The 24,200-nt window shown below is 42.8% G+C and overlaps 4 protein-coding genes across 10 annotated transcripts; 1 reads left to right on the plus strand and 3 right to left on the minus strand.

The window, feature by feature from the left end:
* Window positions 1–704: 704 nt before the first annotated feature.
* Window positions 705–4,410, minus strand: slc25a10a (solute carrier family 25 member 10a). Of its 3 annotated transcripts, none has more exons than XM_076753079.1 (11): window positions 3,996–4,410; window positions 3,291–3,410; window positions 3,092–3,206; window positions 2,974–3,022; window positions 2,519–2,560; window positions 2,361–2,404; window positions 2,045–2,115; window positions 1,867–1,959; window positions 1,701–1,778; window positions 1,471–1,527; window positions 705–1,337 (listed from the first exon to the last, which is right to left on the minus strand). In XM_076753079.1, exons 1-11 carry the CDS (start codon window positions 4,083–4,085, stop codon window positions 1,236–1,238), a joined length of 861 nt encoding a protein of 286 aa, XP_076609194.1. In that variant the 5' UTR covers window positions 4,086–4,410; the 3' UTR covers window positions 705–1,235. The 3 variants fall into 3 exon arrangements, with proteins under 3 accessions (XP_076609194.1, XP_076609195.1, XP_076609196.1); XM_076753080.1 differs by having other exon boundaries at window positions 1,158–1,337; window positions 3,291–3,398; window positions 3,996–4,225; XM_076753081.1 differs by having other exon boundaries at window positions 1,158–1,337; window positions 3,137–3,206; window positions 3,996–4,225.
* Window positions 4,411–7,546: 3,136 nt separating this feature from the next.
* Window positions 7,547–11,591, minus strand: mrpl12 (mitochondrial ribosomal protein L12). The gene is made up of 5 exons (XM_076752658.1): window positions 11,393–11,591; window positions 10,388–10,586; window positions 10,227–10,292; window positions 9,961–10,098; window positions 7,547–9,199 (listed from the first exon to the last, which is right to left on the minus strand). Exons 1-5 carry the CDS (start codon window positions 11,449–11,451, stop codon window positions 9,083–9,085), a joined length of 579 nt encoding a protein of 192 aa, XP_076608773.1. The 5' UTR covers window positions 11,452–11,591; the 3' UTR covers window positions 7,547–9,082.
* A 490-nt stretch (window positions 11,592–12,081) lies between these two features.
* LOC143333593 (methyltransferase-like 26 B) lies at window positions 12,082–13,753 on the plus strand. Its single transcript, XM_076751698.1, has 7 exons — window positions 12,082–12,276; window positions 12,350–12,552; window positions 12,786–12,948; window positions 13,046–13,105; window positions 13,221–13,288; window positions 13,398–13,476; window positions 13,561–13,753. Exons 2-7 carry the CDS (start codon window positions 12,353–12,355, stop codon window positions 13,606–13,608), a joined length of 618 nt encoding a protein of 205 aa, XP_076607813.1. The 5' UTR covers window positions 12,082–12,276; window positions 12,350–12,352; the 3' UTR covers window positions 13,609–13,753.
* A 113-nt stretch (window positions 13,754–13,866) lies between these two features.
* On the minus strand, window positions 13,867–22,949 carry hgs (hepatocyte growth factor-regulated tyrosine kinase substrate). 5 transcript variants are annotated; one of them, XM_076751694.1, is made up of 20 exons: window positions 22,792–22,949; window positions 20,963–21,047; window positions 20,695–20,770; window positions 20,458–20,550; window positions 19,617–19,740; window positions 19,451–19,503; window positions 19,228–19,296; window positions 18,974–19,098; window positions 18,154–18,238; window positions 17,748–17,846; window positions 17,570–17,665; window positions 17,428–17,466; window positions 17,157–17,321; window positions 16,827–17,040; window positions 16,565–16,737; window positions 16,339–16,479; window positions 16,022–16,205; window positions 15,713–15,849; window positions 15,425–15,607; window positions 13,867–15,248 (listed from the first exon to the last, which is right to left on the minus strand). In XM_076751694.1, the coding sequence occupies exons 1-20, from the start codon at window positions 22,826–22,828 to the stop codon at window positions 15,147–15,149; spliced, it is 2,280 nt and encodes a 759-aa protein (XP_076607809.1). In that variant the 5' UTR covers window positions 22,829–22,949; the 3' UTR covers window positions 13,867–15,146. The 5 variants fall into 5 exon arrangements, with proteins under 5 accessions (XP_076607809.1, XP_076607810.1, XP_076607807.1 ...); XM_076751695.1 differs by having other exon boundaries at window positions 16,827–17,037; window positions 22,792–22,946; XM_076751692.1 differs by having other exon boundaries at window positions 16,827–17,037; window positions 18,154–18,265; window positions 22,792–22,946.
* Between the last annotated feature and the right edge of the window lie 1,251 nt (window positions 22,950–24,200).

A 24,200-nucleotide genomic window follows, 5' to 3' on the forward strand; every position in this document is an offset into this window, starting at 1 on the left:
CATGACAACTGCTGTTGATAAGTGCCTCACCATTAGATGATTTTTTACACGGGCTTAACAGGGTTATGAAACCTGTTGATTAAGCAACTTGAGTTATATCATCAATCAAAAGAGCTGATTTGGACATCTTCCCCGTGCACACGCATCTCTTATTGAACAGACACAAGTAGGAGAGTTTTTCTTGACATTGCAGAAATAAGCATTAAAAATAGAGCTGTCATGAGTTTGACCCTAAAGACAACTATCCTCACTCAGATGCTGACATCGATATAGACAATTAAAAAAACATGGGACGTGGAAAAATATCAGGTGTCCTTTCGAGTTGAAAATGATGGATTGTGCATCACCGTGAAAGGAAACACTGGAAAAATAATACTTGGAACAATTTAAAACAATAGGAAGCCGCAAACCCACAAACTGCTGCTCACAGCGCAGCTTTTCTCAGAACTCTCAGTAAAGTGTCTTCAGATGAACGTTGTTTCAGACGCCCCCTGGTTTAAAAGGCAGCTGGTTGACCTCATGAAAGCTCATAATTGGGAGCTTTTGTTCATGCTACGATACACTGATTATTCCTGTTCAAGAGCAAGGAGACCTGAGAGGCAGCGTAATGGCGCTCAGACTGTCAGAAAGGAAATCTGTACTGACAGCCTGAGCGTCATCACGCTGCCTCTCAGCTCTCATCAACGAGGCCCACAAGCAGACAAGGAGCGATTGTTTTAATCTATCAATTTAATTAAATCTGGTACAGCATGTTTCCTTAGTGCACGTTTCAGACATGGATTTAAAACATCCTCTCGGGGATAAAAAGAAGTCACCTTGACTCTTAACTTGACGACAGGAAATGTGAAAATGATGCCTCCCACCACAAACTTGAAAACACTTTGCACAATCTGAAAATAAACTGTTTCGGCAGTGGTCCGGGGCAGATAAGCTCAAATTCATATCTGGCTGCACTATTTTTCGGTGTTTGCACCCAGAGGGCAGAGGAGGCCTTGTGTAAGTAGCTTTATCAGTTAATATCAGCTTAAAAACCAGTTTCTGTTCATGGAAGTTCACTAAACCTGCTTTCCACAACCCCAGATTTATAACATAGTACAGTTCACAGGTAAAGAGCCACAATGGTCAACTGCTTTGACACTGTAAGTTAACACAACCAGGTAATTCAAGTCATCTGTGTGTGTAATTCTGTAGGTGATGCAGAAAAAAAAGCTGCAAAGTCCATGTCAACCTTCCTCTCAGGCGGGAACCACTTCACCAAAATGCTGCCTCAGCTGTTCGAGGAATAGGAAGGTGAAGACTGTGTGAGGGATGAGACGGATGGCTGCAGGAACAAGACCCTGGACACAAATCATATCATTATTTCAGCAAAGTCGAAAGATGTTTTAAACACAGGAACATTTACGCGATGAAAATGTAAAGAGTCATAATTTTGGCTGGGTAAAAACATCACGTCTGGAAGGTGACATCCACCTTGTAAAATGCCTTCGGGCCCAGTTTTGCTGTTTCTGTTAGACAGTGAAACACACCCTGGAACAAAAAGACAAAAACACCAAGACACGTCAAGCTGTGTGATTCTCCACAGTTCATGAATAAAACATACATGTCAGAGTGATGAGAGGGAGACCAGGAGAGACGCCCCGGGTAACTCCAACCCCGCTGTCCAGCAACATCTAAATCATTGTATCGTACAAAAAACTCACCCCATATTCCAGTTTTGAATTCATTAGTCTTGTTTTAACAACGTCAAGCGGTTGGCACAGGACTGTGGCACACCCCCCCTGTGCAGAAAAGGAGAAAAGATGTCTTATTTTAGAAAATGTGGCGATATCACACACACACACACTGTGACAGAGGCGAGTCACTCACTGCAAACACACTGGCCACGAAGTGTGTGAGGATGCTGTCAGTCAGGTAACCAGTGGCCAGAACCAGCTGCTTGGACTGGTCGTAACAGGACAGCTGCAGGAGCAAAGTGCACACACGCTGCGAAATAGCACAGTAGCATTTTTGTGGTGTAATAGCTGCATGAAGCAGAGGTCTTTACCTGTCCGATAGAGACCAGTGCACCTCTAGTAGACGCCACTGTAGCACCAGAAAACAGTTTCTTCACTCCCTCTACCAATTAAACAGCAGGATGGGGAACACATGAAGGACAAATATGTAATAGTAAAGTAAGTAAAAATGTGATGTGAGATATGAAGAAATGTCTACACACAGGCTACAAAACATTTGTTATGCTTAATTTTATTTTAACACTTTTCACCTGTTGGACACCTTTTTCGAGTCGTTTGTCAGTGTGTGGCATATGAAGGAAACAAACTGGAGCTAATGTAAAGTAAGAAAATGCTTATGGATCTTACCCTCCCTCCAGACTCGTAAAAGTCCGTCCAGAGCATGAGCATAACTGGAAGAGGGGAAAAAAATCTCACAATGTGGTGATTTGCATATGACCACAGACAGTTTTCTCTACATCAAAAGGTCTGTCCAGGACGTACTTCCATTTCCAGTTTTTACTTACTTTCTCCTGAGCTCCACCGGCAACTTGACATCATTCTGCATTCTGCACCGACAAGAGATTAAAGCATTTCAAAGCCACGTAATTGTCAGGATGAGTAACCTTCTCAGTGATTATCTTGCTATTGAATAGAGTCATAATAGGCTTGTCAAACTTTAAAGGTGAGCATAAAAGCTCCTTCGGCTGCTTGCGTCAAATCATTGACCCCGTCCTGATTTTCACATTGCAGTGCTGCTTGGCACATATGAAAATAACATATGAAAATTTAAAGTAAAGGGAGTTAAATTTGTAGTAGGATTACAGCAGTCTTGATGGTTTATTTATGTTTGTCTTTATAGTAGATTTGAGCTCTCCATCACAAACTATCGTGCATCAGCAGTACAATAGCAGCACTGCATTGTACGAGGAAAGCCAAAGTGCAGGTCGTGTCTTCTTCCTGGTGAAGAAACGAAACCCACCTGACATTCACCAGGTCGGCTGGGGTCCCGATGAAACCACCTACAAACCCTGTTGGAGAAAACACATTAAATAATAAGATAGGGACTAATATGGCGAACACTGTGTCACAATGCATACCTCCAAAGGCGCCCAGTAGGACTTTCTGGTAGAAAGGCATCAGACCTTTGTTCTCTCTGTTCAGCTTGTCCCTGACAGTCTCATATATGGCAAACCGTGACAAAGAATATGTCATCTGTAGGGAAAGAAAGAAGCCCATTCATATGTGTGCAGCATGGACATGAACAGTGAATGACTTGACATGTGTGTGTATTTTCACCTGCCGACAGATAGACGCACTGAGGCCGCTGTAGAGAGCCAGAAAACCTTCTCTCCTCACCACATTAACAGCCATCCCGGTCATCCTCAGCCTCACCTCCTGCTGCGTCTGTAAGTGCACCTGGAAATGACCACATGGAAGCAGCAAAGAGGGTCGGTCACACATCAAGCAAGCGCGACAGCTACCTGCGCACGTGTAAGGTGACGGCTGTCAGTCGCCAGAACGAATGTCTGCTGCTGTCTTAAGCAGTGACATCAAGCAAACAAGATTTGTACTTAACTTGTTGATATTTAGACTGAACATCACCACAAACATCTAGCCAGGAAGCTGAATGAAAGAAAATCAATTCAATAGCTGGATAACAGCTGTAGGAAATACAAAATTGAACCGTGAGACCCGTGTGGCATCATCTCATGCACTTTAAAACGTCCAAACAAGCCTATTGATTGTCATGATCAAGGTAATTTAGGAAATTAGGTAAATCAAATCATCGCCATAAAACAGCACGCTATTCAGAAAGTCAGTGTCAACAGGAAAAGAAGGTAATGAACCTTCAAAGAAAGTAATTTTATTAACATTTCCACAGTGCACTTGCGAAAAACACTCCAGACAGATCAATGAGGCCTAACTGGATCATTTTCTTGACTTCTGAAAGGAAAATAAATGTGATGATTAAATCAAAGATCAATTAGCTTTGTGTTTTACCTTAATTAAATCCAGTGGGTGTGTTAAACAGGCGGCTGCGCTGGAGGAGATTCCACCGAAATACCAACGAGAGACGCGAGTGTCCTGCATGTCGTTCGTCAAACACACTCCAAAGGAAGAGGGCAAAGTGTCGGCTTCTCAAAGGCTCCTGGGACAACTTTTTCCAAGTTTGCTCTCTTCATCCTTTTCTCTCACTGCCGTAATGGTTGAACGCCGTTCCTGTTAAACGCACAAACTCAGCCCAAGTGTCCTTTGTGTAAATCTGCATCTTTGTTTCTCAGAAAGAGCTGGACAGTCTGGATTAACATATGGCAGAACTTGTCCGGTGGAGTAAGTGCAGAGCCTTCCAACTTACTCCATCTTTCTGTGCCAAGAGAGGGGTGCAGCTGGTTTGTGGGAGGAAGTGTACGTGACTAATGTAAAAATAGTAAGCCAGCTTGACTTGCTGCTGTAGTTTTGTGAATGCGCCGTGGCAGCATCCCAAGAATCAACGAACACAGATCAAAGGTCAGAAAGTTCAAAGACATGTTGGTTAAGGATAGACGCTGCTTCCTATTATACCATTCAGGGTCACACAAATTGTCAGCAAGTCAAAAACATACTGCTTGTCTTCACACTTACTCACTTAAGAACACTCAATAACAGCTTGTGCTGTTACTAAATTATGTTTTCTGCAAGTTTCTAAAGCCCAAGTGTCTGTTTTGGTTCTTAAGCATGACATGATTTTAAATGAGCGGTGCAGCAGTGGTATGAATGGCCGGCCTGGCAGTGCACAGTGTGCGCTGACTCAGAGGGAGGGGGGCTCATGACATATGACAGAAACAGTAACTGGATACCCACTCCAAGTCCGAGCAGAGGCAAGACGTGAGCAACAACCGTGCCGCTGCAGATCTGACACATGCAGATACGTGGAGTGATTGTCCTCTGAATGAGGTTTCTGCTCCGCGCCTGGCTGCTCGCACAGTAAAATAGGACAATACATCAGTGCCACTGCACACAAATGTATACAAACTGTTCTATCCGCACGACCACTGGTGGAATATAACTGAGCACATTTACTCAAGTAATGTGCTTAAGTACGAATTCGTCTGTCTACTTCTACACTTCAGGGAGAAATATTGTACTTTTGACTCCATTACAATCATTTCACATTTTTGCATGAAAAGCATATGAAGAGTTTATTGTAAATTAAACTAGGCAAAAGTATATAAACATACAGATCCAAACGATTAGTCGATTAGTCAGTTATTCGTATTATTTTTGATAATCATTTGATGATTATTCTTGCAAAAACTTGTCATGATTCCACACAACTCCACAAATGCTGCTTTTCCTTTAATTGTTTTCATTTATTCTTATTAATTTTGAGCTCAACACTGTGAAGGTGTCACTCTGGGCTCAGGGTAATTGTTCTGAATGTTCACAAATCAAAAAATCATTAGCTGTAGTTCTGCAGAAAACAGCTCAAAATGAGCTCCACCTCAAACAACTTCAGCAGGAATGATGATCTTATGATGTGTAACTGTCGACTTCTATTTGTAATGGAGTACTTTCCCAGTGAGGTATTAGTAGTTTTATTTAAGTAAATGATCTGAATACTTCTACCAACTCTGCATATAAGACGGTCACATTATGTCTAATGTTGCGTCATTTGATATTCTGCATTTCTGGATATGGCTGCTGTGAAATGCCAAACAGCCCTCTTGGACGTTCCTCTAAATCGCCCGCACACATTGCATCAAGCTTTCCGCACAGTTTGATCTTTGTCTCTCACTTAAACTTGGAATTAACGTTGATTTCATGTGCTGCCTTCCTGCTGCGAACACTTCAAAGCAGCCTGAGATCGTCACCACTAACGCAGCAGGGTTTCCTCTTCAGCACGTTGTTCGGAAACAATTTTCTGTCCTGCTCCCGCTGATTTCTGCAGAGTTTGCTCACTCGGGGATGTTGTGCGATGAGCTGTTTGTGTTGAGGTGCATGATCTTCACAAACTCTGGCAGCCACTTGTGTGCCGTGCTTCCTCCTCATGTTACATCTCCACACATCGTCTTCATCGGCCTCTGTTCTTTCTCTCCTCTGCTTCAGTATGTTGTGGCCTTATAACAACAGGCTTTTTTTTTTTTTTTTTTTTGACATTTAGACATGTCACAGATATAAATAATAAAGTGAATGATGGCTGAATTCCATTTAGCTGCTTCAGTTTCAGGGTCCTGGACACTGTCATGGCTTACTGGGACACATGAATAGAAGGCAGCCATTGTTAATGTTATTAGTAACACCTGTGCTTGTGCCTGCGATGACAAGTCAACATGTCTGGCGTGAAAAAGGCCTTGACGATTTCAAATTACATCACAGTTGACTGAAGTAATGTGGAAAAACAAACCCTTTTTTTTTTTTTTTTTTCTTTTTAACCAAATCCTGAGGCGTAAATCTTTCACACCTCCTTGTCTTCACCTGGCTCTGCTCCTCTGATGATTGATGTCCACACTCCCCCTGGTGTTCATGAATTTTACAAGGTGCGTCCCTCCTCAGCCCCCTTAAGTACATACAGTTAAAAATCTGTGGAAAAATGGCAAATAAATAAATAAATAAGTTTTCACTTTTTTCTTTTTTTTTAGATTTTTTTTTTCAAGCCTTTCCATTTTTATATTTAATTTGAACATTTCCATTTATGCTCTTCCACATTTTTACATTTCCATTTCTGCCGATTCACATTTTGCATTTAACCTTTCAATCTGAACATTTTCCATCTGTGTTGTCCATTTTGCATGTGAGGACTTTTTACTTTCTTTCCTTGTTCGGGTCATCTGCTCATATGCTTCCATTATAAAAATGTACTTTATTATTCCTTTTCTATGTAATATTCATGTTGCTTATTGTCCATGAGAGTAAATGTATGCTCTCTCTAATATTTCCTCCATTAATGCTTTTTTGTGAGGGCAAATTATACTCTATGTCGGATTCATTTTTTTGAAAAGCCACTTCAGCAGGCTCTTCAGTTTTCCAGTGTATCTGAAAAAGGAAAGTAATTCAGCATCAGTCTGACACGTCTCCTGGTTTCAGCTGTCACGGTGCCTTGAGGGAGTTCACTGATGTGAGCACCACATATCCACGCTTGGTTTCTATTCAGCCTGAGAGACGTGCTGCACAACACCTCCTCCTCACTCCTCTCCTTCTACCCAGCTATCGGTCTTTGAGTCTTTGAGTGGTCCTCTAACATGATTTCCAGGCACAGAACCTCTAACAAGAAATGTACATGTTTGTTGCTCTGATGCAATCAAAGCACAATAAACAAATCTCAAAAAGACAACACTAAAAAGTGCCAAAAATAAGCTGATCCCATCATATTTAATGAATGGAGGTGGGTGGGAGAATCGATGTGTATTTTGAACCCATGTAAAACTCATGTGGTCAACAGGTTTAACCAAAATGTAACTCCTATGGTGTCAATGTGGACATGTCAAGGCCATCATTATTAGGCCACTTAAAAAAAAAAACAGGAAATACTACCTCCTTCTGATAAAGTAGTTCCACAGCAAAAGCAAAGACTAAAGCAATGCAGGGCTTTATTAACATCTATGCTAATAAACACACCTCAGGCCACAGACTCCTCTTTGATCTCCTCAAACACCAAACAAAAGATACGAATCACTGCAATGACTTAATCTGATGGAGGCACACGAACAGTTAGCTCCTGCTCAGTGACATACTTCAACATGTTTGAACTTTTCTAGGCAGATTTAAACCAAGCGTCAAACACAGCCTGAACGCAGACCACATGCACCACCTGATGGCCATCTACAATCAGTGGCATCATCAGGTCAAGAGGTGCAGGTGGCGGAGTTCATCACAAAATACCTTAAACCATCCACAGAAATGGAAAATGACTACCTTAAAGAGCGTGTTGAAGAGCATGTTGGAAAAATGTTCATGTCTCAATCAGCCCACATAAAGCACAACTGCACACAGGTGTTTTGAGTTATTTTGGCTTATTTGACCTCTGGGAAGGTAGAATTTGGCATTGAAAAACATGCAGAAGTAGATGATAAAGGATTAAGTTGCTCAATAGGACAGTGAGTGATTAGTTGGACTTTCTTTCACACAGGACGTGTCTGCAGGTCAGAAAAAGCACAGGTAAAACCCATAATCCAAATATAAACTAATCTGGCTGCAAGCGTATTTTTTCAAGGTTTGAGATAAACGGGATTCACTGCAACTTTGCCGTGTGCTTTTCAAATTATGTTTTACATTTTAGTCAAACTACTGACTGCACATCCTGTATCGCCATAAAAACTACATTTCTACAAGTCTGTAAACTGCTGTCCTCTCCTCCAGGACAGCCACCGCTTTCTGTTCACAGCAAAATGAAAATCAGCTTAATTGTGAACACATTTGTACGTTTGCACGGGAACAGAATGTGGTTTCATGCCGAGGTGATTAAAAGAGATCTTACGACCTCTAGTGGTGAACAGCAGTACAACAGGCTACATTCTCCTGTAGTGTATAGTAGATACTTTGTCAGTTGCAATATAGAGATTTTCCATTGCATCAGATGGATCTTTCAAAGACACATAAGAGAAAGGAAAATTTTTGGTATTTCAACTTTAATCACATTATCAACAATTCTATAAGCAACATGAGGGACTCAGCACTGTCATCCCCTGAACTCCACACAGTATCTGGCGTTCTTCACCACAGGGATGGTCACGTTGTCCCAACTGCATAATCTTTGCCTCTGTGAAAAGTTTAACGTACACGCACAGAATGACCAACTCACTCACTTGGCACCCAGGCCAGTGTTTCTGTAGCTTATCTGCTACACAAGTATCAGACAGACACATGAGCAGACAAATGGACAAGGAAACAGCGAGGCGGCCGTTTGTGCAGGCTGTGCGCCTGGAAAGTTCAGTCTGAGTTGTACCGCCCCACCTGACGCTGTTAAGAGACAGTGTTGATGTCGGAAGGCATTCGTTTCCTTTTCTCCCCGATTCTCCTTTTGTCATGTAAAAAAAAAATAATTATAGGATGAATGACGAAGTGCATGAGCGGCAACACGGTGTAGAACGGGTGTGCAGGAGCGCACAGGTCTACTCCAGCACCACGGTGCCGCCTGCTGCCTCCAGGGCGGCTTTCAGTTTCTCTGCCTCTTCTTTGGATACATTGGCCCGGATTTCCTGGGGAAGAGACTCCACTAGCTTTTTAGACTAGTTAAGGAAGGAGAGACAAAAAAAAAAAAGTGATCAATAATAGTTTTCACAGTTAGTCTGCTCCAACTCAAATCTTTTGTGTGATATAAACTTCATATATATATAAACGAGATACAGTATATCAGCTGTATATCAGCTAAAATAACTGGTTTGGTCGCCACAAACACATGTTGACCTGCCACTTGGCAATTGAAGCAGCTGTCACGCTGTCAGCTGATGAGAAACTCAGCTCATAAACATCTGATAACTGAACTACATCACTTTGACAACTATTGTAAAAGCACTGATGCATTACATATGAAACTAAGACACTTTAAATATCAGTGGTTTGCGGTGAAATGCCAACATTTTATTCTGGAAACTAGGCTGAACAGTATGCAAGTGATGATATCCTGCATTTGAAATTCAGTATTTGTTGTGAGGAGAGGCTGGCCAAACATCCTTACTCTAAGAGATTAACAGGACACTTAAGCTGGTCACATATTATTGGAGGTCTACTTTAGTTGTATTATGTGGGAAAACACAGGAATTGGATCAAGTGCATCAGCAGAAAGTTCTACATATTGAACATGTCCTGTGGAGTTTTCTTGTGAACAAACAAAGAGTCTGATTACATTCAGCGCTTCTCACCAAAACCAGGCTGAGCAAACACGTTCAGTGTATTTGTACTTGCAAACCCAATATTAGTGAGCAATTAAATCTCCACAGGATACCTTTAAGTGACTCAGATCAGGACCGAGGACGACGAAGAGACTTACCTGGACCAAATTCAAGCCAGGGATGCAGTTCTTCACTTCCTTTATAAGCTTCACTTTATCAGCTGCATTTAACTCTGTCAGTTTGACTATGAAGTGAGTCTTCTCCTTCTTGACGGGCACGTCCTCCTCTTCTGTGGCCTGGTTTCACAGAGGAAAAGAGAGCAAATTCATTTGGGCACTTGTACTGCAACTATTAGCTGCTACTGTGTCGATTATGAGTCAGAGAAGAGTCGGTTTGCAGCAGATGAAGCTTAAAAATCAGTCACCTGAGCCACGGGAGCAGCTGATGCAGCCATCGGCATCATCCCAACATCCTGAATGTTCAGAGTTTTCTGCAAGCAACAAAAACACGACGCCGCAGATCAATCACAGCAGTCTCTATCAGACAAGACGCGTTGTGCTTTAGATTCAGTGTTCTGGGACAAACCTTGAGGAGCTCGTTGAGGTCCGACACCTCTAATAAAGTGAGGCTGGCTATGTCGTTGACGAGCTGTTGGATTTTGGGGGAATACTGTTTGGGCGCTCCGTCTAGCGGAGGGGTGGCGATGACGTCTGAGTGGGAGGCTGGACTGGTCCTCAGAAGTCTGAGAGCACACAGGGTGGGCGCCTGCCGCTGAAGCTGCTGCCTGCAAGACGAAAATGGATTCAATGAATGACGATTAGTGACTGTGGTTGTCAGAGCTCAAGACACATGACCCCGTGCACCCAGATACACAGATCCAGCTGAGACATCTCACTTTTGCAACCCCTCATGTACATCCTGTGACTCAATGTTGGCGGGGGTCGTTCCCCACGGATGGGCGGCACTGCTCTGGGATGAATGCAGTACAGACAGCAGCTATTACACTCAGTTCTGGTGGCTCCGGTTGTTTCATTGATATTATAATTTTATTCGTGGCTTCATCTCTGCTCCGGGCACAACCTGTCACGGTAAATTAACAGATGAAGCTTGCGGTTGTTTATTCTATGCCAGTATAAACCTGAATTTTCAGGTAAACGAGTGTGACCTTGGCTGTCAGAAACACAGTTGGTAAATGGAGGAAGAAGTCAAAGAGCCGCCACCTTTAGTTTGTACAACCAAGCTTAAGACGAGGACAAAGTTTCATCAGAATAAGCGCAGCGTCCATTGAGTAATGGTCAAGTTAAAGCCGGTGAAGGATCTGTTTCTGCTAGCTTAAGAGACCAAGCTAACGTCACCCAACACAGTTAACACACAGCCGTAAAACTCCAAACTCCTTTCTGACTGCAGGTGAAATACAAGTTGCGTATTTACACAAACTACAGAGACAACAGCATGTCTAAAATCAGTATGACCGGCGGCAGTCACCGACTGTCTGCCCTTGAAGATGCAAACAATCAGACCCTGCTGCACCGTTGCCGCTGTCCCGGTGTTACATGACTGACTGTGCCCGCCCGGGCTCGCGTTACGTACCGGTGTGTGTGCGCCGCAGCCCGCAGCGCGGTCCGGAGGCAGTGTCTGGTGCAGTACATGATAACGTTTACTGGAGCCTTTATCCCAGTGTCCCTCTAAAAAAAATCCAACTCAGTCACAGCCAGGCCTCCTTGCAGCAGTGCCTCTGCCTCAAAAGCACATGGCGTCCTCTCGGCTTCTGACCTACCCACAATGCAGTGCGTGAACTGTTAGAAAACCTATGGGAACCTATAAGGGACAAATGGGAGATGAACGCTGAACGTTTTTTTTTTTTTTTTTAAAATCTTTTTTTTTTTATAAATAATTACTATCTTTAATTTATCAGAAAGGGTACTCATAGATTAAGGTTAAGTGCCTGAACCTGTATTAATACTATACACATTAATATCGCACAATATTGAGGTCTGCCCCGTGTAATGCTCTGCGATAAACAGTCATATAATTAAAAATGCATTGGTGAAAGTTTTCCCCAATACACACCCGACTGTACACAACACTTGAGAAACATATTAAGTGATGAACTCTCTGGGTTTACCATAATTTTATTTTTCTTGCAGTTCGTCATTTTGACCACAAGATGGCAGTAAATACTTATTTCTGAACACGATATGACAGTCCCATGTAATGTGATACCACAGGTTATGATGCTGTAATCTTATTGGCTGTGTTATTACCTGTTTTTGACAATGATATCTGCATAATATTCAGACACAACTTTACTGTATGAACTCATCTTGACACCTGTACTGTACCAATGCTGAGCACAGAAGGAATCCTCTTAACCAGGTAATCTCTGCACCCATCTGCTGTCACAGTCATCCACCACCTCCAGCCTCCACCAATATGCTGTTTCCCAACTAGTCTCCAACCAAGCACAAGTGAAGGTAAGAGGGATCCTCAATGCATAGGCTGGCAATGCAAGATGAGAGGTTAACATGTCCTGCTTATGTCCTGCAGACCATGCTGCTGTCTCCTCAGGCAGAGAGAAACTGGGAGAGTCTGTGTTTAGTGCTTGAAGATGTGCTTGAGGACCAATCCCACAGGGAGCTGTTCGCCTTAGAGCTGGGCTCTGGAACTGGACAGCATGTCATACGCTTTGCCCAGAAGATGCCTTTTGTGACCTGGCAGCCGTCAGACATCAAACAAGAGTGTTTGGACAGGTTTGTGTCTTACAGAAAAGGGCTTGCAGTACTTACACTGTCCTACTTGTATCAGACATAACAATGTATTAATAATCCAAGTGGATGTGCGATAGTTATACAGTCAAGTGTGTTACAGTAAGCATCATGGCCAACAGGTTGTCCATTTTCCAGTAATGAAAAAGCAGTAAGTGATTTGAGAACCTGATTCTGAAATACAAACTTCAGTATTAAGGCTGCATACTTACTTACAGTATTAAGGCATATACTGCTGCAACCCATGCAAAGACTGTGCTGCAGCCTGTCCACCTGGATGCCAGCGAACCGTGGGAGCAATGGGCAGGCCTTCCTCGCAGCTCCTGTGATGTTATCGTTGCCATTAACTTACTCCAGTACAGCTCCTTCAAAACAGCACAGGTAGGCCTGCTTATCTAAAGAACGATTGTGAATGGTCAGAGCTCACAGATTTCCAAATGATTAAACCATCTTTATTTCACATGTATAATTTTCCAAGGGTGTTTTCAATGGAGCAGGTCAGATCATGAGGCAAAATGGCCTTTTGATAACATATGGGGTATGTACCAGCAGCCTTTTTGTTCATTATCCACTCATAATAGCATGACGTTATCATGTGAGTGTGAAGTGTGAAAACATGGTGCAACAGTTGACAAATCTTAAACATGTTCTAGGCATACGCGATTAATGGCACCATTACACCAAGCTGTAATGAACAACTGGATGCAGAGCTTCGAAAAATGTGAGTAGGCGTTTTCTCGTAAATACCACACTACAACCTGGCAACAACATGTGGTTGGTGCAGCTCAACTGGTGGAGCGTAAATAGACTTATTTAACGCTTTTCCACAGGAATCCAGAGTGGGGTCTTCCAGACATCGATGTGCTGAGACAGTTGGCCTATGGGAATGGGATGCGTCTGGAGAGGATGGTGAGTCACACACTGTGGCTTCAGGAAACTACTTGATCCAAACTGCATTATAGCTTTTATACCTGTATTGTTTTTCATTTCCAGATTGAGATGGAGGAATATTTCAAATGCCTCATCTTCAGAAAACTTTAAGAAGCTGAAGTGCACGAAGATTTTTTTTTTTTTTTTTGTATACTTTTAGTTTAGCATGTTAGAGAACATTCAATCATATCACTCCTCAATGTAATGTTATGGCCTTTACACTTGTAAAATCAAATTAAAACCCCTCTACTTGAACTGTATGAATGTGACTATACTTTTATTAAATAAATAAAAGATGTCATACTGTCCGCCTGTTCAAATCCTAGGTTATAGAAAAAAACAAAACAAAAAAACAAGTTGAAGCCAGTGGACAATAAGAACCAGATATTTATTAAATATAATTTCAAAATTACTTTAAAGTCAGACAGATCAGTATGATGGAATAAAGAAGTTCACAGATAGCAACTGAGGGGTTACAGAAATCACCGATTGGGTGTGTGATCAATACATGCGGCTCTTCATGTTCGCTCTGCAAGCATTTCCACAATTCTGGAGAGCCAAGCACACTTTACAAAACACTGCCCACCCGTGCTTAATATGTATATATCTTGATCCGTGACAGTCACGACCAAATGCACACAGGGTGGGGTGCCTGGAAGCCATCTGCAGTGAATTACAGGTTAAGGTCATTCGCTTCTGCCAGTCTTGGCTTGTCGTGGTGCTTTATTATCAGCGACACTATAACTTCAATACAGAGATGGATGCTTTTGGAGTTGCTGGACTGGTTTAGTATGTATGTTTTAAGGTCACCAGTTGGGTAGTTTCAATGATTTAATCTAAAAAAGCGTATTAAGTAAGGACTTAACCACCACCCAGCCAATTTTCTAACTCTCCTCCCACAATGTACAATCCCTGCAATGTGTTTCGTCATTTAAAAAAACTACATAAAAGACACTCAATATTGCAAGCAGTGCACAACAAATAAATGCCAAAACAAGATATGATGACCCTTGTTTGTGTGTGCATGAGGGAGATGGAACTGAAAAGTGCAAATGGAGCCTGTGAACCTAATGGTGATGAGAGTTAGTGGCATTATTTCAGGCCGTTGACTGTGCTTTCTCTCCCCACACTCACAGTCTCTAACAGCACATATAGATGACAGGCTGCAATAATTCACTTCCATCTAATGAAAATAATCAAAATTTCTCATGCAAATTTTGCTTTAGAAAAATATGAGACAAAGGATGGTTATGTCTTGTCTTTTTTTCTCCTCAATTGTTATCATATTTTTTCATTTTTAACTTTAATACCACTGACTATTTCTGAGCTTCAGTTATTCATTTAATAAGGAAATACTACATACATATCAGTTGGAAAGAGGGAGGAGGAAGGTGAGAGGGTCTCGGTTATGGTGCCCTCTCTTGCAGCTTCACCCCACATTCCCATACTTCAGTGGGGGTAGAGGCAAGGAGAGCAAGAGTTCTGCAACATCATCACAATATTTTACATTGCCACAACATCACGGCGAGGTGGGAGGTTGGAGGTGTGTGTGTGTTTCCAGAGGGCATCCTCAGAGTCCAGAGAGTGAGGGGAAAGACCAAAAGGACGAGAGAGGGTGTAGTGTGGCGGACCCTGCAGCGCATGAGCTTTCAGTCGAAGGAGATGAGCTGTGCCTCTGTGCTGCCGGGCACAGCCTGAGGGGCCTGCTGCTGCTGCTGTTGCTGCTGCTGCGGGCCACCAGGAGGAGCCACCTAGCAAGAAAGGAACACAGTAAAGGTAGGAATAGGAAGATAAGCTAGGATTGAAATAACTGGTTAAATATACAGAGACCAATGAATGATTGACATAGGCTGCATACCACACCATGCTGCAAGGTTTTCTTACTGCTACCATCTGGTGGCAAAGGAAGAAATAAGAAGTGGCTGACCTGTTGATACATGGGCTGCTGGCCTGGCATGTAGGGCTGTTGGGGGGGCATATTGGGGTCCTGTCCAGGCAATGCTGAAATCATGTTCTGCATGCTGTATGGCTGGTAGCCCATGTAACCCATACCGTTAGTGGGGGCAGCCTGGGACATGGGGGGCATACTCTGCGCCTGAGAGACCACGTTCTGCACAGAACAGAGTCAACATTTAGTGGGATAATTATTTTTCTTAATGCATTTTGGCAGCAGTTCATGTAGTGATCAGAAAATGAAAGCGGGAGTCACTCAGACCTGGTAGCCCTGTGTCGGTGTGGGTTGATAGTTGGAGTAGGGTGGACTAGTAGTCGGGGGAGCCTGACCAGGAGGAGGAGCAGGCTGCCCATTGGTGCCTGCAGCCTGGTACATGTATGCATTGACCATATTTGGATCTAGAGGAGGAGAGGACAATCAGTCACACACTCAGGAGCACATGAGAATTAAATTAAAGTATCATGTCAAATGTTTCCTCAGTGGATGTAATGAAGTAGAGCTTTGAAACATGGAGGATTTGATCAAAAAGTATTTCATAGCATTAAAGTTTCCTCTTGTTGACCTCCTCACCTGTGGCACCACCGGGCATGGCCTGGTACTGCGGTGGAGCGGTCTGCCCAGGCTGGTTCATATAGATGTTGTGCATAGGTGAACCCTCCACAGAACCAGCAGGGCTGAAGGTGCCTGGGTAGCTGGGTGGAGCGCCAGGCTGGTACACCACCCCTCCTGCCACGTTGGGAGGCAAAGACTGCATCTGCGTAACAGACATTATCAGAAGTTTACTCCCAAAGAGAAGAGGTAATATGGTGTGTCCATTTCATTTCAATGGTGAAACATCCTCTTTGAAATGAGTTTAGACAGCTGGTGATGGAGCGCGCGGTGTGTACCTGGGCATAGGGCAGAGAGAAAGCAGGCATTTGGGCTCTCATCTGGATTGTGTGCTTTTGCTGCTCCAGACGCATCTGCCTCTCCTTCTCCTGCTCCTGGAGGCGCTGGATGGCCAGCTGTCTTTGCATCTCCAGGTACTCCTGCAGTTCAAAGACAAACGTTTGTGAGCACGGTAATAATGTATCAATATCTGCACTCTTTCATTGGAGAGTCTCATTTCAGGACCTGTTTCTTCTGCCTCATGATCTCCAGTTTTTGTGCCAGCTGGATCTGCCTCTGTCGCTCTGCTTCCTCTGCAGCACGACGCAGCTTCTCTCTGTGTTCGTCCCGAAGGGCATTGAGGGCCGCCCGAGCATCACGCACCTGAGCCAACTTGTCCTGCAGCCCCTCGTAGTACACTGCCGACATGATGTGATAGTTCAGAGGCCGGACATGCAGGTTGACAGGAAGACACAGGCACACAAACTCATGCACAGCTAACACTCACATCGCTTCTCATCTAGCTGGTTGAGGATGTCCAACAGCTGCGGATGCATGTTGTTGATGGACTGGAAGAGTGAGAGCACGGCACTGTCGTTGGTGATGCTGCGCCCACGCATGTGGTTGCTCTTCATGCGGTTGAGGAATGTGGTGACAGCATTCTGCAGAGCTTTCAGAAACTGCTCATGGTTTTCTTCTGACTCCCCGTTCTGGTACTGCTGCTGAAAGCAGGGACGAGAGGGAAGCAAAGTACAGAAAGTCATTTGTGGTCTGCCCACTCCAACTCATAAAAAATACAATTATCAACATCTGCTCTCAACAGCAAGTTTCAACATACCTCCACTATACTGACTGGCTGGACAGGGACGTGACTTTCTACAGGCTGACTGATTGCTGGAAGGGGCTCAGCCAATGGCACAGGGGCAGGGGCTGAGGGGGTGGGACTCTTGCGAGCTTCTTCCTGTTTCTTCTCCCAGTATGTTCTGTTCAGGTAACGGGCCAACTGGAATAATATGACATATAACCATCAGTATTACAAGCTTGATGTTCAGATTTCCATTAGTCTGCCTTAATTGAGGTATTGAAGAAGCGAAGGATAGCACGTGTACCTCAGGATCCACATCTTCAGCTGATGGAGCAGAGGAGTTCTGGAGAGAGTATATGGTTACTTAGACAAAATAAGCAGACATTTGACCTTTGTTTTAATCGTGTTTGGTTGTGTAAATAATTCAGTTAGCCAGAGGGTCTCACCACAGGGGAGGTGTAGAGGGTGCTGACTGGTGGTGCTGAGGAAGTCACTGGAGTAGGATCAGTTTTGGGATACATTGAGTAAGAGTTCTTCTGCCTCTGTGAGAACACATACAGACATGTATCAGTTTCTGTCTATAAACGGGCACTTACTAAGTAAAATTCCAACCGTGCAACCCACCATCCGCTCCTTCTCCTCGGCTTCACTTTGGGAAAGGGCAATGGCCAGCTGCAGCTCCTCCTCCTCCTGCAGCGCTGCCTCGTCCCTCTTCGGGGGCATCTGGTGAGCGAGCAGAGAAATTTTCTTTTTTCATACATGTGCTGGCTTGACTTGATCACCTCGGGCATGATTCGGCACAACTAGGTGTGTTTAAATTTATAATGGAAATGCAAATCCACGTGGTGTGGTTTGACTTACCGTGGCTTAAAGTGTCAAAGGACAAGCTCTTGAAAAGCAAGATCCAGAAACCAAAGATCATCAGAGTCTACAAACTCCATTATTAGGTGGAGGATAACAATTCCAGTTTGACCAGTTTGACCATCAACTACAGCATCTCAATTTCTACTTACAGTTTCTGAACAATTACCTGTGACTGTTGGGACAGCGGGCTGGTCAGGTACTCAGGAGGCAGCTCGGCAGGGCCTGAGGTGGGGGCCTTAACCTCAGCTTTCCTAAGGGGGGGAGAGAGGGAGGGGTGGCTGGTGAGGAAAGGGGATCAGGGAGGACAAACAATCTTTTAAGTCAGAGGAGAACATGGTGCTTGAAACACCAACATTTCTCCAAACACAAACATGCAAAAGTGCAAACCTCTGCAAAGCATTCTAAGTATTAAAAGGCACATATTCATGCTGAGAATGCTTAAATTAAAGGTTTAACAAAGCAAAATATCAAGTCAGTCAGAGTCAATACCACAAAATTCTACATTATAAATGGCTGCAAGGTTGTCCTATTTTCTTTAAATGAACTAAAAAAAATCATCACTTCCTTTTCAGCCTAGTTTAAAGTGCGACCAAATTTCAGTCACATCTGTTTATGTGATAGCTAACAGACAAACAGAGAACTGATTTCCACACAAAATGAAGTTCAGAACATGCTTAGGTGTGAGTGAAGATTAGACACAATAAATTAGCACTGCATAAAATATTTGGAAATCTTTTTTTTCTTCTTCGTAAAACCAAGAAGCAGTAGAAGCTGACAGTGATCAAGAGCAATACGTACTTAAGCTCAACAACAAGTTATACAGCTTAGCTTGAGCAAGAGAATTCTTTATATTAGTGCCGTACTGCAGTTAATGAAGTAGTTCTCTACATTGCTGGAGACAGATAAAGGCGGACCAGAGCCACCATACTTCACACTCAGAGACTGGAATTCACAGTCATTCTGGTGCATCAGGTCTGTGGACTCACTTGTTAAGCAGCTCAAAGCACGGCTCACACACACGCACTTCCTTCTCGATGCCAAACTTAGGAATGGTGGAGTACTTAGACGAACACTTTCCACAGAAAATCTGGCCACAGGCTCGACAGTGGTGCTGGAAAAGCAGAGAAGACGAATCGAGGTCAACTTCCACACATGCGCTTTAAACGCACACGCTGCAGTAAGTGAATGAAGGAAACCATAAAACCTCCGAGTGGCCTCGTTTCAAGAAGGTCCGGCCTACCTTTCTTGTCATAACTCCAAACTGAACTCTGCACCGGTGGCACTCCTCAGCATCAACCCAGTCTGGAGCCTGGACAAAGCAGACAGACAGCACATGTTACCACAAACACGGTGGTACAACAATATCACTGGAGTCTCCTCTTCTAACTAGTTGCAGCACCAACTCAGGCTCATTCAGATACACATATCACCCAATTCATAACCAGGAAAACAGAATATCTCACTCTCTCAGCTGCAAACATCGCATCACTCTCCTTAAACTCAGGGAACACGTGACCTACGAGAAGAACAAAAGAAAAACAGAACCGTGAAACATAACATATGACACCAGCAGCACATTAGCAGAAGTAAATAAAGTAAAATACACGTGATCTACATGTTTCCTCTTACCTTCCACTTTCATGATCTGATAGGTGTCTTGAACCACCTTGTATTTGGGTTCGTTGCGGAAGGCGTGAGCCCACGCCTGGATCAGGTAAAGAATCTTGTTTCTGACGTTTGGTTCCGTCTGTTTCTGGTGGTAAAGGAACCAGAATCTTTACATCTTAAACTCTTTCTTGTGTTTATGTTCTACATTTCTTCTGTCACATAACACTGCTCTGACTGAGCTGCTCAAACACAACCTGAATCAAACTACATGGTGTTTGACAACATGAACTGAGGTGGGAAGTCCCTTGCTTTGGTCTGAAAAGAAAAAAAAAACCCTCCTGTCACAAGGCTATGACATCATCAGGAAGTGGAAGCCGATGTGGGCTACAGGAGCTTGTGTCACATGATACATCAAGGAGCCAATCAAATATTGCTGGCTCATGCTGTAAAGCAGCCTGCTGCTTGACTGCAGCGAGTCGAGAGAGAGAGAGAGAGGGTGGGAAAGGCGATAAGGCTTCCAGCCAAAATATGGTCAGACAAATCACACTGTCTGTGTGCACCAAGGTAAAAACACTGTATCCAAACTCTCCACTGCTTGTTTACATGTTACTTTGACAGAGGAGGGAATGGAATAGAGTTGCACAGTCATTCTAAAACTTGATAAGAGGTGAAACTATCAGAAGAAATTTTGATAGCTGATGAATAATTTCAGTCATTTTTATCACTTATTCTGGTTCGTATCATCTTAGAAAAGTGGGTTTCATATCACTGTAAAGTGACTTGGGTCATAAATAACACTGAAGACAGTATCTTGGAAATTAAACCCAGCAGGTTCAAAACATATTAATGGAACAAAGGTCACCTTGAGTAAATCCTTCAGTTCCTCCATAGTTTGTTTACTTGCCACCTCATCGTGGACTGTCTGGCCACAGTTCTTCACCACTGACTCCAGGACCTGAAGGGTGAGGCCACAAGTTATTCACTGTGGTGTACACATTTCACCAAAGCAGCTTTCACCAAAAAACAGATGACAAAAGTATGACAAAACAGCACACTAACACACTTCAGCAGCTCATTTTCCACTGTTCACATGTCTCACCTCAAGTGCATAGAGGGCCACGTGTGGATTTTTGTCATTCAGCTTCTTCTTAATGGCCCCAATGGCATATTTAGCTCTGCGATGACAAAAACAAACATTCCTTGAAAGAAAGTCCTGGCAATAAATCAAGTCAGGAAAGCACACTTGTTCAGTTTTCTTCATTGAAAAAAAGATAAACCTCATATTCAAATGAGCTATTTTCAACTTCAATAGCTGGGAATGTACATTACACAAACGAAATTAGAGGGAAGTGGGCAGAATCACTTACTGGGCGTCTCCTTGTCGAATAAGATCACAGATCTGCAGAATGGATTCCCAGTCAGTCTCCAGCAGCAGCTGACTGGTGGCTTTATCTGCAATGAATACAGATGGTTGAAGCTTTAACATATGCACTGTCTGCTAATATCTACAACACAGTACCAGCTACATCAAACAAAATATGTCACCAAAATATCAGGCTTCCTGCGCTCCTACCTACAGTACTCGACATGTTGTAGACTTGCTTAATGGAAACCATGTCTGCCTGGGCTTTAAATATAATGCATGTCTACATGCAATAAATCCTACCGCCATGAAGGTTACACAGTCAGTTTTTGTTGAAACTGATTGAGAGAGGCGCTGAATAATTTCTCTGAAGGTACATAAAGGTTCCCTTGATTCAATGCAAACATACAAATATTACTGTCACACAAGAATAAACAGTAATTCTTATGACAGAGATAACTGAACTAGATCCAAGTTTGATCTGTTGACTTTGTAATGTGCGATGTTGTGATATGAGAAAAGATATCATCTGGGATTTTACTATTTGTATCACTGCAATTTGCTATACATCTTGTCAGTGTTCATTATTATCGTAGTACTTCAATCTTAAGTGGGCATCTGGCTCAGAGCCCAAAAAGCAATTAGCTTGTGATAATAACTAAACCAGCTGTATCTTTGGGTACATAGAACTATGTGCAATCATATGATAATGGTCTAAAAGGTGGCTTTGGCCTTGTACTGGATCTTGAGGTCCACAATCAACAACTAATTTCAGGACCTTTATTATCCAAGATAAAAGTGTGCTTGTGCATGGCGTTCACTTCTAAATTTCTGTGTTTTAAATTACCACACAACAGCATAGAGTACCACACAGAGAACCTGTCATTAGCCCATCACAAAAGTACTTGACAAAAAGCACAGAGCTGTTTATCAAATGCGGCTATCCGGGTTCCCAACAGCTAATTTTCACCCTGGGGGCCCCTAGAAGGTAATTCTGGTCATCAATGTCAACTAAAACTCAAGTAAAAGTTTTGTTACTACACAACTGTCTGCCACTAGTTAATTCAACTTGATCTGACATTTAGCTATATCTGACATGCCTGTCATTTTTCATCAAGCAACATCTATAATGTTTGCATAGTACGACCAAGTTTGATGTTTCCTGGGCTACTGCTGAGGGAAGCTAAGCTAATTAGCCACCTAACGTTACCTTTGCCAACTGTATTTTGATGGAAAGGTGTCTAATTCAGTGTAACGCTGATCTTTACGGGGAACAGATAGGCAGCTAATAATACCCGTCTTGCAGCTAGGTTAGCTAATCTACCTGTTGTGAACTTGAAAAACTTATGACAACACTAAAAGTCATAAGGACCTCACAAATCACAATGTTGTGCTTGCCTGTTTGGCTTCATGGTCAGCCGGGCCGTGTCATCAGTTAGCTTATACAGCAACATCATTATTATTGAAGTGAGTCACTAGCTAACCTTAATATATTACCGTGTGTGAAGCTGACATGAACCTCAAGGCAACAAACAGCCTGGTTTAGCTGGCTGTTAGCACGGAAACAACACAAGAATAATGAAACGTAGCTCTGATTAAACGCTGGGGAAAATTAAAGGACAAAACAAGACTGTATTCGCTACTTGCTAAATCTAGCGAGCCTATATGGGCCTCCAAACAATAGCAGCGAAAATGTTAGCAGGCTAAAATTAGCTAGCTGGCCCGAGAGCCACAGCCCTAGCGTCTGTCATAACAATACGCTGGGAAAAAATCGCACTTTGTCTCTTACTTGTCCAATAAACTATTAACTTGATGAATGTGTTGCTAACTTACCCAGAAGTCTCTCAAATGTGCCCCCGCCTTTCCCCATATTAGATTCAAAGTCTCAAAGTAGCTGTCGAGGAGTCTTCTGTAGCCAACGGGTCCTGATATTTTCGCCGCTGAGGTTAGCTGTTAGCTTCTCTGTTAGCCACGGAGCACAGCTGTACAGTGTTTCCTACTTCCCACTTCCGGCGTAGAAACAACAACACACTGATTTCCCCCCTCTAGCGACCGATAGATGCAAATGCGGCTACATTTTAAATCATACCACCACAAGGTAGGTTACAGTTGTGTCAACAGAGGTGGAAGTACTGTTTACAGTAGGCTTCATTTAGTTATGAGGGAGATTACTGGCTAACGTTGCTTAAGTATTCATACTTTCTACTACATTTCGGAGGGAAATATTTACTTTTTAATCCATTACAGTTACTTTAGTTATTAGTGACTTTGCAGACTCAGATTATCATTGTCATCATTATTATCAGTATACAGGATAAAGTCATTAAAATGAGGCCCACCTTTGCCAGCTGCAGCATTATGATGATGTGTTGCGCACATTAATGCATCAGCAATTCTAATTCAATAACATTACAAATATATTCTGAAATGGGCTTTTTTTCATAATGAGTACTTTTGATTTTCATACTTAGACCTATATATAAAATAGATATATGAGACCTTACAGCAGAAAACTTGAACATTATCACTGAATTCCTACCAGCTCCACCAATAATGTTGTGTGGTTGGCCCTGTGGGCAATTCATGTACTTCACTGTGAATGATATCACCAACAGTTCATGAGTATGCTCATAATGTACGTGATTGTTACTGTAATTGTGTTGGTGTCACACCTTTCTAGCTATTTTCAGAGACTGCACTGATTATTTAGAGTGTAAATGGTGCACTTGTCTGACTCTATGTTTTCCCCATTATAATTGTACAGTAAAATAGCACAGACTGCCTAACTGTATTTGCAGCATTACTCTACCAACACTGGTATAGGCCTACTTAGGTCATGTATGAGTCACTACCTGGCACTTGGGACACTGGTGCCCATTGTTATTGTGGTGCTGTAATGCTCTATAAAGTGGCATTGTGTTGCTCTGTCTTCTGCTGTTACAGACAGAAGGAAAAGAAGCTGAAGCAGACTGAATCCTTTCACAACTGTGATCAAATTTACTGCTTACAGGAGGTAGAAAGCAAATTCCACAATATGTTTTCCACACAGTTACCCGCGTAGAAATTTATCTTAGTTTTCAGTGGAAGATCATTCACTTTATAATATCATCTAATCTGGGATATCCAGGATAGGTGATGGGATGGAAGCTTTAGCCATAATAGTGATTTCTTGTTCATTGTGATTCTGACAAAGATAGTTGATACTTTTCGATCACTTGTGCTAAGATGCTTGTTGCTAATTG

The sequence above is a fragment of the Chaetodon auriga genome, chromosome 16 (genome assembly GCF_051107435.1).
Source record: "Chaetodon auriga isolate fChaAug3 chromosome 16, fChaAug3.hap1, whole genome shotgun sequence".
Lineage (NCBI taxonomy): Eukaryota > Metazoa > Chordata > Actinopteri > Chaetodontiformes > Chaetodontidae > Chaetodon > Chaetodon auriga.

Excerpts from the sequence above, each read along its gene's own strand:
- mrpl12 (XM_076752658.1), bottom strand. The coding sequence starts at position 11,451 with ATGTACTGCACCAGACACTGCCTCCGGACCGCGCTGCGGGCTGCGGCG. Across the intron at positions 10,293-10,387 it reads ACCTCAACGAGCTCCTCAAG|AAAACTCTGAACATTCAGGA; the intron begins GTTTGTCCCAGA and ends TGTTGCTTGCAG. Across the intron at positions 10,099-10,226 it reads CAGCTGCTCCCGTGGCTCAG|GCCACAGAAGAGGAGGACGT; the intron begins GTGACTGATTTT and ends CTGTGAAACCAG.
- LOC143333593 (XM_076751698.1), top strand. The coding sequence starts at position 12,353 with ATGCTGCTGTCTCCTCAGGCAGAGAGAAACTGGGAGAGTCTGTGTTTA. Across the intron at positions 12,949-13,045 it reads GCTCCTTCAAAACAGCACAG|GGTGTTTTCAATGGAGCAGG; the intron begins GTAGGCCTGCTT and ends TAATTTTCCAAG. Across the intron at positions 13,289-13,397 it reads GATGCAGAGCTTCGAAAAAT|GAATCCAGAGTGGGGTCTTC; the intron begins GTGAGTAGGCGT and ends GCTTTTCCACAG.
- hgs (XM_076751691.1), bottom strand. The coding sequence starts at position 22,828 with ATGGGGAAAGGCGGGGGCACATTTGAGAGACTTCTGG. Across the intron at positions 17,041-17,156 it reads AGCCAGTCAGTATAGTGGAG|CAGCAGTACCAGAACGGGGA; the intron begins GTATGTTGAAAC and ends CCCTGCTTTCAG. Across the intron at positions 15,249-15,424 it reads AGCAGCCCATGTATCAACAG|GTGGCTCCTCCTGGTGGCCC; the intron begins GTCAGCCACTTC and ends CTTTCTTGCTAG.
- slc25a10a (XM_076753079.1), bottom strand. The coding sequence starts at position 4,085 with ATGCAGGACACTCGCGTCTCTCGTTGGTATTTCGGTGGAATCTCCTCC. Across the intron at positions 2,405-2,518 it reads CCGGTGGAGCTCAGGAGAAA|TTATGCTCATGCTCTGGACG; the intron begins GTAAGTAAAAAC and ends CCCCTCTTCCAG. Across the intron at positions 1,338-1,470 it reads GCCCGAAGGCATTTTACAAG|GGTCTTGTTCCTGCAGCCAT; the intron begins GTGGATGTCACC and ends ATTTGTGTCCAG.